Genomic DNA, 17,321 nt, shown 5'->3' with positions numbered 1-17,321 from the left:
TGGGTTCAATCTAAAATGTAAAGTTTAATTGTTAAATCAAGTCGAGATTTGAACGAATTTAATAAAAACATTTATCATTAATTGTTATAAATCCAAAATGATTTTATTTAATTAAAGTTATTAATTTTATCTATTAAAAGTGGCGCCATCTCTTAATAATTGTTTGGTGTTAATAATCGCGAAACGTCATTAATGACGTTCTGTGTTACTCCTCTTTAAATTTATGTTTTTCTAAGAAAAAAAAGGTTTGAACTCGCTAAAACCGGTTTTAATACATTCTTAGGCTACGGTTACAGTGCAAGCAAATTCGCGCGAACCATAGTTCGGGCGTGTACGTCCGAATTCGGGCGAACAAACAAACCGATATAGTGAAATGTGTATGGTTACAGTACAAGCGAATTAATCGCGCGAATCGCTACTTGTCGCTAGAAGTTCAAATGGGTTTGTTTTTTTCGCGCGAACTGCACATTTTAATATTAAAATTCAAGTTGGCATTATTTCAAATAATATTTGGATATCATGGATAATGAGAAATTAATCCTACTGGTGTTCGACAGAAGAGTGTTGTGGGACCAAAAATCACATTAAACTACGATTTATTAAGCAAGTCACACTGTTTAATATAATGTTTTCTAATGTATTTATATAATTGAAGTGTTAAATTCCGGTCTTAAATAGTAAATTGTTGTGGTATGGCGCCAATTTCACTATTAAAATATAGTTTAAAAGTTTCTCATACATCGTATGCCACGTTAGTAGACCTGTTGTTTGCACGAGCTTTGTAATTGTCCTTCCCTGTCTATAATTACGTTATGTAATTACTTTTATTATGCATTTCACTATTAAATCGACCTTATTTGGATGACACTCTATAGGTTTGTTTAATAGTCTCCATTTTGCTGTCATAATTCCAAATGAGCATTCCACTGTTCTACGACACCGTGACAGTCTGTAGTTGAATATTTCTTCTTCCCGTGAGAGATTTCGTTTAGAATAGGGTTTCATTAGATACTTTTTTAAAGGATATGCATCGTCACGTAGTAAAACGTGCGGGAGCACCACATCGGAATTGGGAAGTTTTCTATTTTCTGGTAGTAAAGATCGATGTTCTAACTGCTGCGATAAAGTTGAAGAAGCAAAAGTTCCGCCATCGCTTTGTTTCCCATATCCACCCACGTCAATGCACACAAATTTATAATTTGTATCTGCTACTGCCTGTAGTACTATGGAAAAGTATTGTTTATAATTATAAAACATTGTGCCAGTTTTATCTTTTTGTCATTTTCAGGTGAAACAGCAATGTCACAATGGAAAGGACTGAGAGATACATTTTGGAGAGAATACCAAAAAATGAAAATTAAATGCTTCGGTGATGAAGGAGGAGAACAGGTTGGCTCTACCTGGCCTTACTACGATAGTTTGTGTTTTCTGGCAGATGAGATGACACCGAGAGAAAGTGCAGGTAATGTTCCACCAGTGCGTAATAAAAATGTTGAAAGCACAATATCACAAGAACAGAGTCAATAGTGATGATTATCAGGATGATGTTAGTAACCAACCTGTAGAGGAAGAAACCCCATCAATATGTACAGTTAGAACGCCAGAATCAACTGAAAAACACCCAACGCGTTCTCTGAAACATTCGAGCGATATACAGAAAAGAATGATAGAAGTGGAAAAGGAAAAACTTAAATTTTTTAAAGCCTTTAGTACAGTTGCAGTTGCAACAAGTTCTTGTCAATGAAGTCACATCTTACACGCAAAAGTTAATTGAAACAACATGTGATGGTTCAAAATGTGGTGTGGTGGTTGTTGGTCCAAAAAACTTTCTCGAAATTCGACGTTGTGGCATCAACGTGAAATTAGTCGTTAGCTAATTTCATTCTAAATACATTGACGTTTGATGGATTTGGAGGTTAAAAGGTAAATAATTTAATGTTATTTGGGTTCAGTCTAAAATGCAAAGTTTAATTGTTATGAATCAAAAATTATTTTATTTCGTTTAGATTATTAATTATATGGAGATGATTGAAAATGAAAATTGAGCTTAAATTCCGTAAAACGGTAAATCAATAGGTTCGAATTATGTATCTGGAGATAATATAACAAGAGATTGCAGCTGAAATTCAGAACACACCAGTTATTGTAGCTGATGATTTCGAAAAGAAAATCTCTTTTCAAGATTGTCAATAAGACTACGTATTGTAACAATAACAACCAACCCATGGAATTATCTTGTACCGAATGTCTTGATGGATAACTCATCAACTTGTTCAAAAACACACGACAATATTGGGACTCCTATACAAGCTTTCAAGAAATTCTCGATGTCCTGGTCTCAATGAGTTGATGGTTTTTAAATTAATCTTTGTGCCATAAAGAAATATATTAGCAAAGACTTGCAAAAAAATTGAAGTCTGACAAAATTATGTAACATAAAGTTGAGCAAAATTAGGCAAAAAAAGAATCCATATTGTATTTCTTTGCCAACAAATTGCAACGGACAAAGGGGATATGCTAAAAAAGTTAATTGACAGAAAGACCAAAAAATTGCAACTATTTGACCTTGAAGACATCTAAAATTGATGTTATTCACCACAAAGAAAATTCTGCTTTTCGTTGGATAAGGTGTAGAAGTGTATGTAAGTATGAAGAGATTATTGACACATTACTTCTTATCATATAAGTAAGATCAGGCATATTATATAGCACTCAGTTATATTAATCCTTTCAAATTGTTTAAAATTTTGCCTACTCTCCAGGATAATAACTTATATTTTCTTGTTCGAGTATTTGAGTTTTTACAAAATCGCTGTATTTTGTGCATGATGTTGATTTAAGACATCAGTGAGATAATCCGTGGTTTAAATGAGTTGAGTTATTAAAAAAATAAGTCTTCATTAAAGCCGGATGATATGAAAAAAAATTAATTAATTTTAAATAATATTATATTTCAACAGATTTGTTACACAATAAAATTTATCGTCTTAATTATGATTGCATATCCCTTTAAAAATGTCTTAACTTAAAATTTATACATGACTTCTATAAAAGGGGAAGAAATGAGGTCAAGATTTTAAAGTTAATCTTCCCGGATGCGGGATTTAATTGTGCTTATTTACACGCGATATCTGACCAAGAAATGTAATAACACAAGGATATAAACTGTCGCGTCGTTTAATAAATTGTTATTGCGATATTCACCGCGACTTGCGACTGGGTCCAGTGCCGCAAGTTTCGATCGGTTAATACATATAAATAACGTGCTAATTTATTAATTAATAAATCACGTTTTAATGCTCTTATCCGAGTTACGTTTTGAAGATATTAATTTAAATGCCTTCTCTCGCAATTTATGCGGAGCCCCCGATCGCATTATAACAATAAATTAGTTTGACAGCGTGTGGATTACAGCAGTAGCGACGCTAACTAGGTGGACAGAGTCGTATGTGTAACGTATCAATTAATTTGCGGTTCATTAGCGCACGGTTGAGAGAAGTTGCTTCGGAATTATGTTTTACAAACTGATTTGCAGATTCACAAGCGAACGGCAACGGGTCTTTGTTTTATTTCAAACTATAAATTCTAATAAATTCAAAGCATTCTGTGTGAGATGATCCATGCGTTCCGTTCATATACTCTCACTTCATAAATTGGTCGTTGTACAAAGTGTTAGGGCAACTACACTGTTGAGTAAGCCGATTATACACTGTAAATAAGCTTACGGGGTAATATACGGTTTGTAGTGTCTAGTTTTATGTCGTTGTTAACACTTAGATTATGTAGATAAGTATAAGCAAAAAATTCATCTTTTTTTTGTTTGAAAAATACTTTCTTGTAAATGTTTATATACAAAGCTGTGGTAATTAATTCTTATCTTGGGTACTACGAGGGGAGCTGGAAGGGTGGGTAACAATGGGGTTTCCACAGTGGCTGATGTTGGCATACAACAAACTTCTAGAGAGACAAAATGACAAAACACAGGACAAAAACGGAGTGCAACGCAATCGGGCGTCTCCATTGGACGAGGAGGCAATCGGCCGCTCCATTGTTCCTCCAATGGGAGAACAGGTGCTCGCATCCGCGACAAAGCGCGCACCGCCAGGCCCGGACCGGGGACCCGGCCGTTTCATAGGAAACGATGAATAGGATCGGCCCTGGTTGTATGTGCGCGCGGGGGAGTCGAGTCGAGACGCTATTGTCCCCCCGACGGCGGGGACCGTCGATTTTTATCGTTTTCCATTTCCATTTTCACGACAGAAAGGGGGATGAAACGATATATTGATTTGTTAATAATTCGTTTAAAACTCAATTTTAAAAGTAGAACAATGTTTTTTCGGCCCCTGTTATAATTATTAATTTAAATATTAACTGCTACAGTGCAATAATGCATAAACAGACTGCTACAGAAGAGCGAAACCAAAAGGCACAGTACTACATACAATATTGTGTTATATGCAGAAACGAAATGATAGCAAAATTTTTTGACTTTATTATTATTTGCAAGGTCCCCACCAGTTCTTAAATGGCAACTCATACTTATCATTACTGCGAATTTAGCATCTCGTATATTTCAAAAGTCAGTCTTGTAACAATGCTTCCAGTGTAGTAATAGTAGCAACTTATTACTTTGTAATTCCTTGCTTTACAACAATCCAAAGTTTAACGGCGCTTTCAGACAAAATTACATTTGCGATAGGCCAAAATAACAAGGTATATTCCAACCACCATCAACCCCACAAAATAGAACTACCGCAAATTGGCACCGTTGTTGTTAAAAAATAGATGTCACGCCCAATTCTCTCCTACAGTAATTTATGCGAGAACACTTCCTCAGGTTTCTTAGAGGACATTCCATGTAAAACAAATATCCGAGAGTTATGGACTGAATCATCTTGATTCAGTAAGTTATAAGACTTACTGAATCATCTTGATTCAGTAAGTTATAAGACTTCCTGAGAAATATTTTCAGCAATACAAGAAGCAACGTTGATCAATTTGGCAAAATCATCACTATACTGACGGAGCTCGATCGTGTTTATTCACAGCTAAGCATTGCATGTTATATGCCTTTAGAACGTGTCTTGAACATACTACATTTCACGATACCTATCAAGTCGCAACATCTTATCTCGTGTAACCAAGCTACTTAGATACTTTTCAGTTTGCTGAATCTAGCTTGTTTCTGCGATATATTTAACGAACTGCATACAATTTAGAACTTTTGGAACTTTTCGGCGTTTAGAAAAAAGGTGTAGTTCTGAAACATTTCGCAAAGTTCATTGACTCGTTATCAGAAACCACTTCGTAGACAACAAATTTTCCGATTTTTCTTTCGATATAGTTGAACTTGAGAATCTTATGGTAGTGACAATTCCGTCATCTTGACATATTTTACTCATAATTGCTGTGTTATTTCAATAGTTTCTAATTCACTATTTTTCACCTTGCTGCAACTACTCTAGATATATTGTAAAAAGTCTATTACACATTTTTGGGACTTCTACTGCATTACAAAATGGACTAACTTGTAAATTCTTAGTATTATTTATGTTGGTCAGTTTTGTAATGTGATCCATAAAAAACCTTGAACGTATTCAAGGTTTTTATGAGACGAACAAGCTATTGAAAGTACTAAATAAGAACTCTTTTCGGAACTCAATTCCAAACACTAGAAGCAACCATTGAACCAAGAAAGTGAAACAATCCAACGCAGCAAAAAAAGCTAACAATAAGAATAATAAGATTAATTGTTGATATTGTAAGTAAAACCATGTAGAACACTACTACATGAAATTCAAGAAACTCATAGTTCCGGAAAGGACAGAGTATATTAAAGATAAAAAATTGTGCTAAGATTGCTCGTCTCACGACTAAAGCAGCAAGTGCAAATCAACGTCAAAATGTCGCATCTGCAATAAACCCATACGTTGCTTCGTAGAGGTGGGAACAAGTAGACCAATCAAAACATTAAATCTATAAAAAATGTTTAACCAAAATATAAAGAGTGAAAAAGATTGCATCAAGTGGACTAGAAAATGAAGGTCTTCTAGCAACAGCCTTGGTGAAAGTTAAGACTATTACTTATCTATCCAAAATCCCAAGCCTCCTTCATCAAAGACATGAAAAAAAACGTGGATTTTAATTCAAAAACTAACAAACGATACATATATGCAATTGTGAATTATACCACAACGTCAAGGAACATGACCTATCCAATTACATCAGAATCCAGACACTACAATGATCATTTTCCTAGGATAAAAGAAGATAGACGTCCTGAAATGCTAATAAACAGAAAAATGCAAGGAGTAAGGCCGAAATAAAGGCCACGGAATAGATGAAAAGAGGCGGTTGATATTGATGCAAAAGGAATGCTAGGATGCAGGAATTGGAAGAGGAAAGCAGGAAGTAGAAGAGCATGGAGATATAAATTGAAGGAGGTCAAACTGCCCAGCTTCCAAATTCGCAACATTATTTCTGTTTTTAATTTTTTGTTTCTAAACAGTGCAGAATGACCTATGGAACATAAGGAGTGGATAAAATTAGAATTTGGCATTGACAAAAATAATTATTTCCTCAGATTCAGAATTCAAAATTTTGCCTTTTTAAAATTTTTATTTTTATTTCCTGAATTTGTACTGTACTACAAATTTGGCAATGTCAAAAAAATAATGGATAAGGCATTCTCCAGTCGCGTTAGTGTCAAGCAATATAATATAGTATATAATATTCTAATCGCGCATCCTTCACAAATGGAACATTTCTTAATAAACTCAATTATTTATTGCATTATACCAGATCAAAGTTTACATGACTCATATTGGGTCATAAAGTGTGTTATGTTACAGATTTCGTAATTTTCAAAAATTTTCGATGTTCGACAACTCAGAATCATTTTTGGAACCTTTGCTGCTTTATAAAGCTCCTCAATTTGACCATAATCTTTTCTTCTGTCCTTTTTTGTTGCTTCTAAGGAAACGTTTAGCATATTTGTTGCATTTGATAGATTCGCATCTATACCAAAATGGAGTAACTTGTAAAATTCTTTGTATTATTTATGCTGCTCAATTTTGCAATGTCATCTAATAAATAATAATAAATTAAATAATAAATTCTTCATTAACAACCCAGAATAGAACATTGTTGAATAATTAATTAAATTAATTATAGCGTTATAATGCAAGTTTTGTAATGGATATAATTCCAAATAGAGACTAGAAGTTTGCTTGATGTTCAACATAGAATGTTGTAATTTGAAAGTAGCAAACTGAAAATTCACACATTGTTGCATATTTTCTCATTTTCATCTCAGAAAGCTGTGGTAAATTTAATCAAGAAATTTTGGACTATAGGTTTTGTTCAACATGTTAGAGAAGGTCAAAAGGGACATCTTAAAAATGTTGTACAACGTAATTTAATCTTAGATCTGCATATCCACGCTTACAAGATTCAACTGAGATAACATGTCAACCCAACAGGTCATGCGCAATCAGCAATTGGATACAACATCAACAAATCAAGGATTTTTCGAAGGAAATCATATTTAGTGATTGAGCGAATTTTCAACTTGACGGGTTATCAATAACCAGAACTGTCAATAGTTGGGTAATGCAAAATCTATAACTAAACTAACAGTAACCGAATAACTGTGATGTGGATTTCGGGTTAATTGGGTCGTATTTTTTCGACAACCAAAGTGGGCAAAGTACTGATCGTTAGCTTTATATAAATTTTTGAGTCAATAAGTATTTGCAAGAATGTTATCAAAGTAATAAATTTACAACACACATGTATGATTAAAACTAATTAATTCTACATGCTGTTTTAAAAACAAGTCTATGCGATATGAAATTATAAAAATATTAAATTGTTATGCAAAGTTTTAAAAACAAGATGTAGTAATTATACAAATAACAACAAACAATTTGCGAAACAATATTAATTACACTGTCATTCCAATCACTTTTGTATTCCAACACTTACGTAAATTACAAACAATCAATTTGTTTTTAAACAAATCGTAAAATTTGTCTATTTACATACTTACAAATACCACTGCAACATTTATCACTTTGAAAAGGGTAATTTACGTTACAAATGAATTCCTTTTCCATCAACTTAAAATACCTGAATCGTCATTAATTTTTTTATGATTTTTTCTTCCATTTTGGTTTTTTTTTTGGGTAAAGCTACCTCCATCAAATATCTCGATAACGAACTTGTTTTCATAAGTGATTAACGTCCGCTCGGAAATATGTACTTACAAAATACATTGGCAAACAAAAAATATTCGGTCATGGTGTGTTATAAACGCAATGTCAATTCTTGTTAGCGGGTTATCTTAACAAACGAAGAATTAAGTATAAATAGGCATTAATCATCGCTAAGTGTTAGTTATAACGAGAATAGACACGTAGCCGTTTATGGAAAATATTGTCACCGTTGTCGCTTTTATAAGATTTGAACCCAATTTCGAAACGATTTCTTAGAAAGAGAAATACAAACAGGGTGTTATGTAATATCGTTTCAGATGCGAATAAACGTTTTGAAGCCCGAGTACTATAACGCTCGTGATGACGATTGCGTTGCATAAATTGACCAAATAGCACGTCGACGACTTCTATTTCGTTTTGCATAATCAAACCAATACGAATGCCAATTATACTTAGCGTTGTTGGTAGTGACATTTGTGTATTGCACCGGACAAAACTCTCCTTCGCTAATCAATAGACTGCTAATTATCCGTTCCATTTCATTAAAATATGCAATGGCGGGTCGACCTTCGCCCACTAGTAGGATCAATAACAACTATTTTATACCCGTCGCTACGAAAAATGTTGGTCAATGCTGGAGGGAACAATTTAAAATTTTTCTTATACGATACAGTGGAGAGTGGAATCTCAAATCTACAATAACTACGATTTCTTACTAATGATTTCTTCGACCCCGAACGAATTGCGCATATGAAATAGAATTAACACATTCACTGTCAGTGCCACCAATAAATAACGGGGAATGAAAAGGTTATATAAAGAGAATAAAAAAAAACATGATACATTTTGTACAATATACATTATCAAAAACGAATTGCCCCCACTATAACCTCATTATAGAACCCCCAAGTAGCTCATAATGCGTTCCAGCTTTGCATATGAAAAGGGTGGCCCCGTTCGCAAGTATCCCTTAAACGTCAACATTTTCATATATTTGGCCCACCCCTTAAACGGGCGCAACACGAAAGCACCACCGTATGATACGTTGTATTGTACTCCAATGTTTATACAGAACGCGTCGTCCCTTATATTCCTATGTATTATTCATATTCGTGAGTGTATGATCGACAAGTGACAGTGCACAGCTGGACTTTTATTTCATTTTATATTTCAACCTTTTTTTTTTGAAGTGTTTTGATTATATACGGCAAGCTTTTTGGATGACCGTCTACTACTACCTACGTGTTCGTTCTCGTTTTGGCCGGTAGCAAAGCTACAAGGCATTTTTGGCCGAACAGTCGACGATGCCAACAATGGCACAGGACGCTTTGTTAACCGGATCTGCCGCTGCACAGTCCATTCGGATCTATTCAAAGAGTCTCAGGATGGAGGAATGGAGTTATTGTGTCGATCTGACTCCTGGCTCGCGTACATTACAAAACAAGATCAAATAAAAACCTCCAAAAAGGATGAAGTGAAATTATATGGGGATGTGTTCTTTTTTAGTTGTAATTACTCTAAAATTGGTGGGTAATAATAATAATAAAACTTACCCAGACGTTTCGAAATTTCTGAATTGTGCATCTTCGGATTTTCTTGAGCGATTTTACGCCGTTGCAATCGCGACCACACCATAAAAGCATTCATAGGTCGTTTTATGTGATCCTCTTGCTTCTTCGTCGCCTGTACCGAATTTGAGAGTCCTTGGGGTACCCCAAGGGCTGCTCCGCCGAGAGATGCCATCCTTGACAATCCCTCGGCTGCGCTAAATCCGCCGTCGCACATGGGACCAACGGATCTATAACAAACATCATTTATTATTATTAAAAATTGCACACTCAAATAATAAACGATCCCAAAAATACTCTCTCTGAAAATACATTTTTAAGATTTAAATAAAACTATTTACACAGCTTCCGAACTACCCAACTAAGTAAATCGTGTAACATGCCATTACATCCATTAATATCAAAAACAAGTCTACGAACGTCGTTTGCAAAAGGAGTAATTACGCAACTTCCTTCGAAGTAGCAATTAGGGACTTCGCGTGAAAGTGTCGACATTATTGGCCCCATCTCTTGACGTTCTCGACGCGGTAAATATCTTAAGAGGAACGGATTCACCGGGAATCCCAACGTTCCCACGGAACACTTTGCGAAACGAGAACGAGAAGAAAATGAAGATGAAGAAGGCGGCATCAAGGAGGACGCACAGCATCGCTAATTTTTCGGACCGTCAATCCGGCCAATTACAGTTGCATAATTAAGGTCGGAGTGTTGAATGGGATGCGAAGAATTCTGATGGTCGAACGAATACCTACCTTAAACGCCGATTCATTTTCGTTATTCATTTTGGGTATTCATCGTTGTTTATTGTCGAAGAAGTAACGGAAAATGAGAGTTTAATGAAAATGTTTGGAATGTTGGACGTTTGCGTTCGGTTGGTATTTCAAAGTTGGTATTCCAACGGGATTGAAATAGCTCAAGCTACTCTTTGTAGTAGCATTAAGGTGAATTTAATTGAAAAGGAGAATTTAATAGATATTTTATAGAAACAGTTTATATAATAGTGAGTCGTAAAAGTATGGGAAATAATTAAGCATCTATAACACTAATGTGAGTAATTTGAGGTTCGTTTACTGAAAATATTGTTTAAGTCGCATATTTGAATTCGACGTTTTTAGAAAAGAAAGAAAAAGTAAATATGTTGACATATACATATAGGTTGTTAGAACATAAAAAATAAATAAATACTGATTGCAATGTACTAATTATTGCTTATAAGAGACTAAATCCTATTGGCAGAAAGCTAAAACTGTTTGCAGAAGATAGACATTGCTTGCAGTAGACTAGAAACTACTTGTGAGTGACTAAAAATTGCAACCAGAAGATAAATACTGCCAACAAAAGGCTAAATACTTCTCTCAATGTACTAGAAATTGTTTACAAAAGATTAAATCCTATTGGCAAAAGGCTGAAACTGCTTGTAGAAGACAAATACTGCCAACAGAAAGCTAGATACTCCTCTGAATTAAAAATTGCTTGCTTGAGATTAAATCCTGTTGCAAGAAACTTTTTTTTTAGACTTATAGACTGTTCATAATACTTGGGTTGGGACTTACAGATAGACTTATAGACGGGTATGATACTTGACTATAATATCGAGAAGTGTACCAAAATATGAAAATTAGATGAATGCGTAGTTTTCCATTCTCAGCATATTATAACAAACTTTTAGATTAAAAGTTGTAAGTTCTACATCTTCCGCGTCAAATCATCTAAACTGCTGAAATTGTTGAGATTGAAACCGTAAGTTTTGAATTGAATTGTTTCGCAACTTTACCAACCTTAATCCAGCTATCTCTTCCTCATCACTTTCAACATCTAATTGCACATCATAAGATATTTCATCTTATGACTCATTCATTACTATAACTCTCATTCTCATTAAATTATTCTCTTCCTCAGTTTGATCCAAATCCACGAGAAATAGAAGGTAGACTCACATTTCTTTATTTTATTTATTTACGTATTAACATCAATTATCTAGTCAATGAGGATAATAGTTATTAAAGGCAACATTTTTGAATTCTTCTATATGGTTAAACACCTTCACATTTATTAATTTATAAGCTATAAATTATTTTGACCATTACTTAACTCAATTTTTATTAAGAACCGCAGTTTCATTTAATTAATTTTAAAATAATTGTTTCTTTAAAGGTTAGCATTTATGTAATTAGAAGTCTTTATACTATGAAAAACACCGACATCATTAATTTCAATTATTCTTTAGCTTGAAAGTACGTTTATTAATAGATAAGTATATGGTGAGAGAAACGTTTTCAAGGATCTTTGAATAACGGATCCATTAGTTAACAAATTGACCGTTCAATATTATGTTTCATATTGTACTCACACATGACCGTGTATTGCATAATTAATCAATTGCGGATTAATAACCTACTTATCGTACATAAGATACATTAAGTAAAAACTTGATAAGCAATTCGAATACATCGATTAAATAAGCATTTTTAGCATAATTTTAATTAAAATCTATCATAATTTATAACGTGAGAAATTTATTTATTTGTCGTCTAATTGTACTAGCAAATACTGCTTTCTACTTGCAGATGACAAATACTGCCTATAGAAGGCTTACAAGAGACTAAATCCTATTGGCAGAAAGCTAAAACTACTTGCAGAAGATAGATACTGCTTGTAGTAGACTAGAAACTACTTGTGAGTGACTAAAAATTGCGACCAGAAGATAAATACTGCCAATAAAAGGCTAGATATTCCTCTCAATGTACTAGAAATTGTTTGCAAGAGATTAAATCATATTGGCAAAAGGCTAAAACTACATGTAAAAGACAGATATTGCTTCCAGAAGACTAGAAACTAGTTGTGAGTGACTAAATACTGCTGCCAGAAAACAAATTGTGTATTGTACAATTAATCAATTGCGGATTAATAATCTACTTATCGTACACAAGATACATTATGTAAAAACTTGATAAGCAATTTGAATACATCGATTAAATATACATTTTTACCATAAGTTTAATTAAAATCTATCATAATTCATGACGTGAGAAGTTTATTTCTTTGTCGTCTAATTGTTCAAGTGTAATTATAAATTAAAAAATAACGAATATTTAAATACGAGTTATTAGAATTTAATGATAACGGTGGGTTACTTTGCATATATAGTTGTTACATCGTTTCTTCGACTTTGAAACCATCTGCTTTACGCTCACCGGAGCGTTATTAAAATTGTCCAAGACGTTCATTTAATTTGAGTAAAAAACCACCGTGACCAGGTGCGTGATTCATTAACTTCTTTGTATTGTTAACCAGAACCTATGCAAAAACCTAAGAAGTACCGAAGATAATTTTTAAATCATTAAAATGTTACGTTGATGATTTAAAATTTAAATTCGTTTGTTAGTATCGATATAATTTGGCATTCAAATTTACTCAACTGAACTAGTACACGACTTAATACCGTAGAGTCGTAGACAATACAAAGAGGTAATAAACGTCAGATAGCTCGCAAACGTCAAATAACTCAGGGGTGGTAATAGAGTTGTCAAGATACCACAGAAGCCGGCCAAAACGGTCTGTTTATAACTGAACACCGTGGGCCTTAAAGGGAAAGTGCGGGGCGTAGTGTGGCAAATGCGACCATCAGAAGCTGAAGAGCAGCAGCAACGTCTACGGACGTTGAGGGTCGGTCGTCGCATTTACATTTACGGACCTCCTCTGCTGCCCTAATGTAAAACGGCGAGACCTTTACACTTACCGACGGCAACCATGGACAGGTACAAAAACCCGTTCCCGAACGACAACGTTCGCGTCGGCTTTCGAAAGAAGGATTTTAATGTGTCAGAATGCGCGAGGAATCAGTATCTTTTTGGTTGACGGGTTGTTTATACATATTAAACGAAAATTTTAAATGTGGATAAAACGATTCTTCTTTAAAATGACGTGGCTTTAAATTTACAAAATATTAAAAAAGAAAGTTGAGGTATCTTTATATTAATCAATAACGTGGGTTAATGGATATAAAATAATAAATTAACAAATAAATCTGGAAAGAAACTAAAATAATTAAACTAGAACTAACACTAGTACTATCACTAGAACTAACACTAGACCTAGAACTAGAAACTTGCCGATTAAGTCTTTTGAAAATGTGTTTGAAATGTCCCATGTTGCAACCTTCTTCAGAAATAAGTTCGAAACACTTCTTGGCTTAACCCGAAAGTTTCTAGTTCTAGGTCTAGTGTTAGTTCTAGTGATAGTACTAGTGTTAGTTCTAGTTTTAGTTTAATTAACACCGGCCATGAAAGCCTTCGTACTTATAAACTAAAATAAATTCTACTAACAATAAGTAAATACAACACAAAATACAAAACAAAATACAAATAATAAAATAAATTGAACAAAAAAGAAAAAAATTGATAACGTACACTTCGGGATTGTGGTAAGTCTCCTGCAGTGGACTTATTAATCCGTGTTGCATTGTTCCATCCATGCTCCTACAGAAAAATGTAAAATACCGTATACAATATTAAAAAAAAATATAAGAAAATAAAATTTCTATCAGCTATAATAATTTGTTTATATTAAAAAATTAAATGTTTATTTCTATAATACTAATCAATAAAGGAATACATACATGTATATTATATAAATTTATATTAGAAATTATATTATTTATTATCAATACCCGGTTTTGTTTATAAAATATAAAGTAAATTCTAGTGATTTAAATGACCAATCAGTGTAAATTGCTACTTCGTTTTGTTGTCCCGTATCGAATCAGCAATAAATTTGTGCAGTATAGAAGCAAATTCAAGAATTGTTCTCAGAATTCACAACAAATTATATGCTCATGATTCATAGACCGTAAAGGCAGACTGGCGCCAGCAATTATCATGCCATCTTTAGAATTTTCACAAGTATACTATGTAACGCTTTAGCATTTCATCTACACTCTTAAGTTTACAAAAGTCTACATTTTTAGGTTACAACCTCAAAACGCAGACTAAAATCAGCAATACAACCTCAACTTTTAGAGGTTATAGAAGTTTATATTTTCATAATTTTGGATATAACAATTAAAACTAGAAATCAAACGATTATATTTATTTTTTAAATACAGCAGAAAGCAGAGTGTCTGGAAAGGCTTAAATGGGACGAAATAGGAGAAAGAGACTGGAAAAACACTAATTAAGGCATGAAAGGGGCACTGAGAAGAGGACAATGGAAAAAGACTGGAAAGAAAGCTGAGGAGGACCACGAAAGACTAAGAAATTTTTAATGGAAGAAATGAATTAGAAAGGGAAGAAACAAACTCAGGAGAAAGGAATGAGTCTGAAAGTGATTGGTAATAGAAGAAAGAAACTGGAAAGACGAAAAGGCGAAAATTAACAGTTTGGTAAGAGAACTGATTAGAGTCATGGTAATGGCCGAAAGAGATTGAACAGAGATTGTCTAGACAAGAAGAACATTGAGCAGAATGGATGGAGATTGGAAAGAAACCGAAAAGACAAAAAGAGTGTTCCGTTATGCATTGTTGAAGCATCAGTGAGTGGTGCTATAAGAATACTTACTCTGCTGATATTGTTGGAAAATAATATTAAATGTTAGTAGTAATTGTATATTATTCTTTTTTAATTGGTAGATTTATAAAAGTTGTGGGAAAAACTATGGGAGAATCACCAAAAATTTTGATTTCCATATTTACCGTGGAAACACCTTTTGTCAAAACGGATAACACAGCAAAACAGAACGCAGTACGAGAGTTCCAAAAAAGCTAGAAAGTATAGTTCAGGAGACATCAACAGATTTAGTATTCAATCAATAAAGAAGAAACGGTGATAGTAGCCTAAAGTTCAAAATCAAAAATTATAGGTGAAGCTGCAAAAGTCGTTTTTCGTCAAAACATCGCTATAGTATTATAAATAAAACCGTCGAAATATAGAGTGATAATTGGTGAAAGGAAAGCATAAGTGTAATAACTAAAATGCTTATACAAATTGGAGACACAGGTAATAATTCTGTGCTTATAGATAAAAAGGTATTCGAAGCTAAGACAAACAGTTTACTAGACCAGTCATTTTCAGGAGAAATAAAGGACACAACATGAGCGAACTAGATAGGAAGATGAAAGTTAATTATATCGAGGAAGCACTTACACTATGATTTGTAAAATTCCAAGCCAAAGACTTTCCTTGCAGGAAACTATATACCTTAAAGATTTTATTGTTTGCCACAGTGCACATAAAAAACATTTTCACGATTCACGACGAAAAATCTGCTGCTAATCTAATTTATAAGAGGAGCTGTTTTAGGAAGTCTCTTTAGTGAACAGATTCTGAACACAAAAGTTATAGCTGCAATACAAGGATGATGACACCTTTCGTTCCGGAGTAAGCAAAGAACAACCAGCCGATACCTCGAATCAATCATTAACCAACACAAAAAATGATACAAATTTCATTTACCATTCACACCAGAATATTTTCTTTCACTTTTTTTTCCAGAGAACCAGATAATATAGTCATCAAAGTTACAACCGAACAAATATTGCCTTCCTCAGTTTTCTTTTTATTTTGTAGGTGTGGCGACACACAACATGGAACGGCTCACAAGCTACGAAACGTATTGTCGGTATGAAAAGTTGTGTAAGTGTGGTCAGTACTATGTAGGCCAAATTGTAAGGAACTTTAAATGTGTCTGGCGTCAGAGAGCATTGTCATGCGGAAAGTTATCATAAAGGACAGTTCTATAGGACACTTGCCAGGTTCAGCCACTACAATCAGAGGATGACTAGAGAGAACTTATTTACAAAGAAGATTGCAAGAAGATTAATGATTGATGTATTCCAAAGTTATAATAATGTTTTTAAAATATCCGGAAAAGTCAGTTAGATTAGAATATCAGCAGATTGCCAATATAGAAGAACCCATTCAGTGAGAAGATGAAAAACGAACAAGTTATGTGTTACAAGTTATGCACAACAAAGAAGAAAGTGGAGATGAAAATAACGATCAATAAATTTTTGCCATAGGAACAAAAGTAAGTCTAAAGACTTTTAATAACGATTATAAATGCGATTGCAGGAATGATATACTATTATTGTTGTTTCAAGCAATTTTGGCTGATAGAATCAGTCGTGCCCAAATAAAAAATTATATGAATTAAATCATCTGGCAGTAACAAAAACATTTTTATTGTCAAGGTAAAGTTTTGCGATTATTGTTGGCAAATATATATCTTGATGAAAAACTAAAAACATCTGTGTTTTGTAACTTCACTGTAATTTAGAACAAATTAAATCCAATTTTATGGTTACACAAATATTTCCTCTGTATTTCAACGATCTCCTAACAGTGATGTAACAATCGAAATCGCATAAAAGAATAAAAAGATATCAATAAGTATAATTTATTAATACTGCGCAATGTTTGTATAAGTTTAAATTGAACTTAAAAAAAGCAAAAGAATATATAAATTGATGTTTATTAGCGTTGTAACATTTTCTATTAAATATAGAGAGTACCGGTAATAAATAAGATCGAATGATGATTAA

General features: G+C 33.5%; 1 protein-coding gene and 2 long non-coding RNA genes across 4 annotated transcripts in view; 2 read left to right on the top strand and 1 right to left on the bottom strand.

The window, feature by feature from the left end:
- The window catches only part of LOC139430017 (uncharacterized), a 52,890-nt gene that overhangs the window by 232 nt on the left and 35,337 nt on the right, over positions 1–17,321 (top strand). The gene's annotated exons all lie outside the window — the stretch shown is intronic.
- Positions 1–17,321, bottom strand: part of LOC111424359 (SRY-box transcription factor sox21b) — a 41,837-nt gene that overhangs the window by 23,000 nt on the left and 1,516 nt on the right. Inside the window, exons 2-3 of one of the 2 annotated variants that reach the window (XM_023057865.2) lie at positions 14,194–14,262; positions 9,770–10,014 (exon numbers count right to left, since the gene is read on the bottom strand). In XM_023057865.2, the coding sequence (XP_022913633.2) occupies positions 9,770–10,014; positions 14,194–14,258 (310 nt within the window). In that variant the 5' untranslated portion in view covers positions 14,259–14,262. The remainder of the gene's footprint in view (positions 1–9,769; positions 10,015–14,193; positions 14,263–17,321) is intronic. The other variant, XM_023057866.2, reaches the window with a different exon arrangement.
- LOC139430016 (uncharacterized) lies at positions 166–17,162 on the top strand. The gene is made up of 4 exons (XR_011640583.1): positions 166–289; positions 1,767–1,923; positions 2,007–2,642; positions 16,348–17,162. It is a non-coding gene; the product is annotated as an uncharacterized lncRNA (long non-coding RNA).

Source organism: Onthophagus taurus, chromosome 6 (assembly GCF_036711975.1).
Source record: "Onthophagus taurus isolate NC chromosome 6, IU_Otau_3.0, whole genome shotgun sequence".
Classification (NCBI taxonomy): domain Eukaryota; kingdom Metazoa; phylum Arthropoda; class Insecta; order Coleoptera; family Scarabaeidae; genus Onthophagus; species Onthophagus taurus.
Note: the sequence above shows the minus strand (reverse complement) of the source record. Positions and strands in the feature narration are given on the sequence as shown.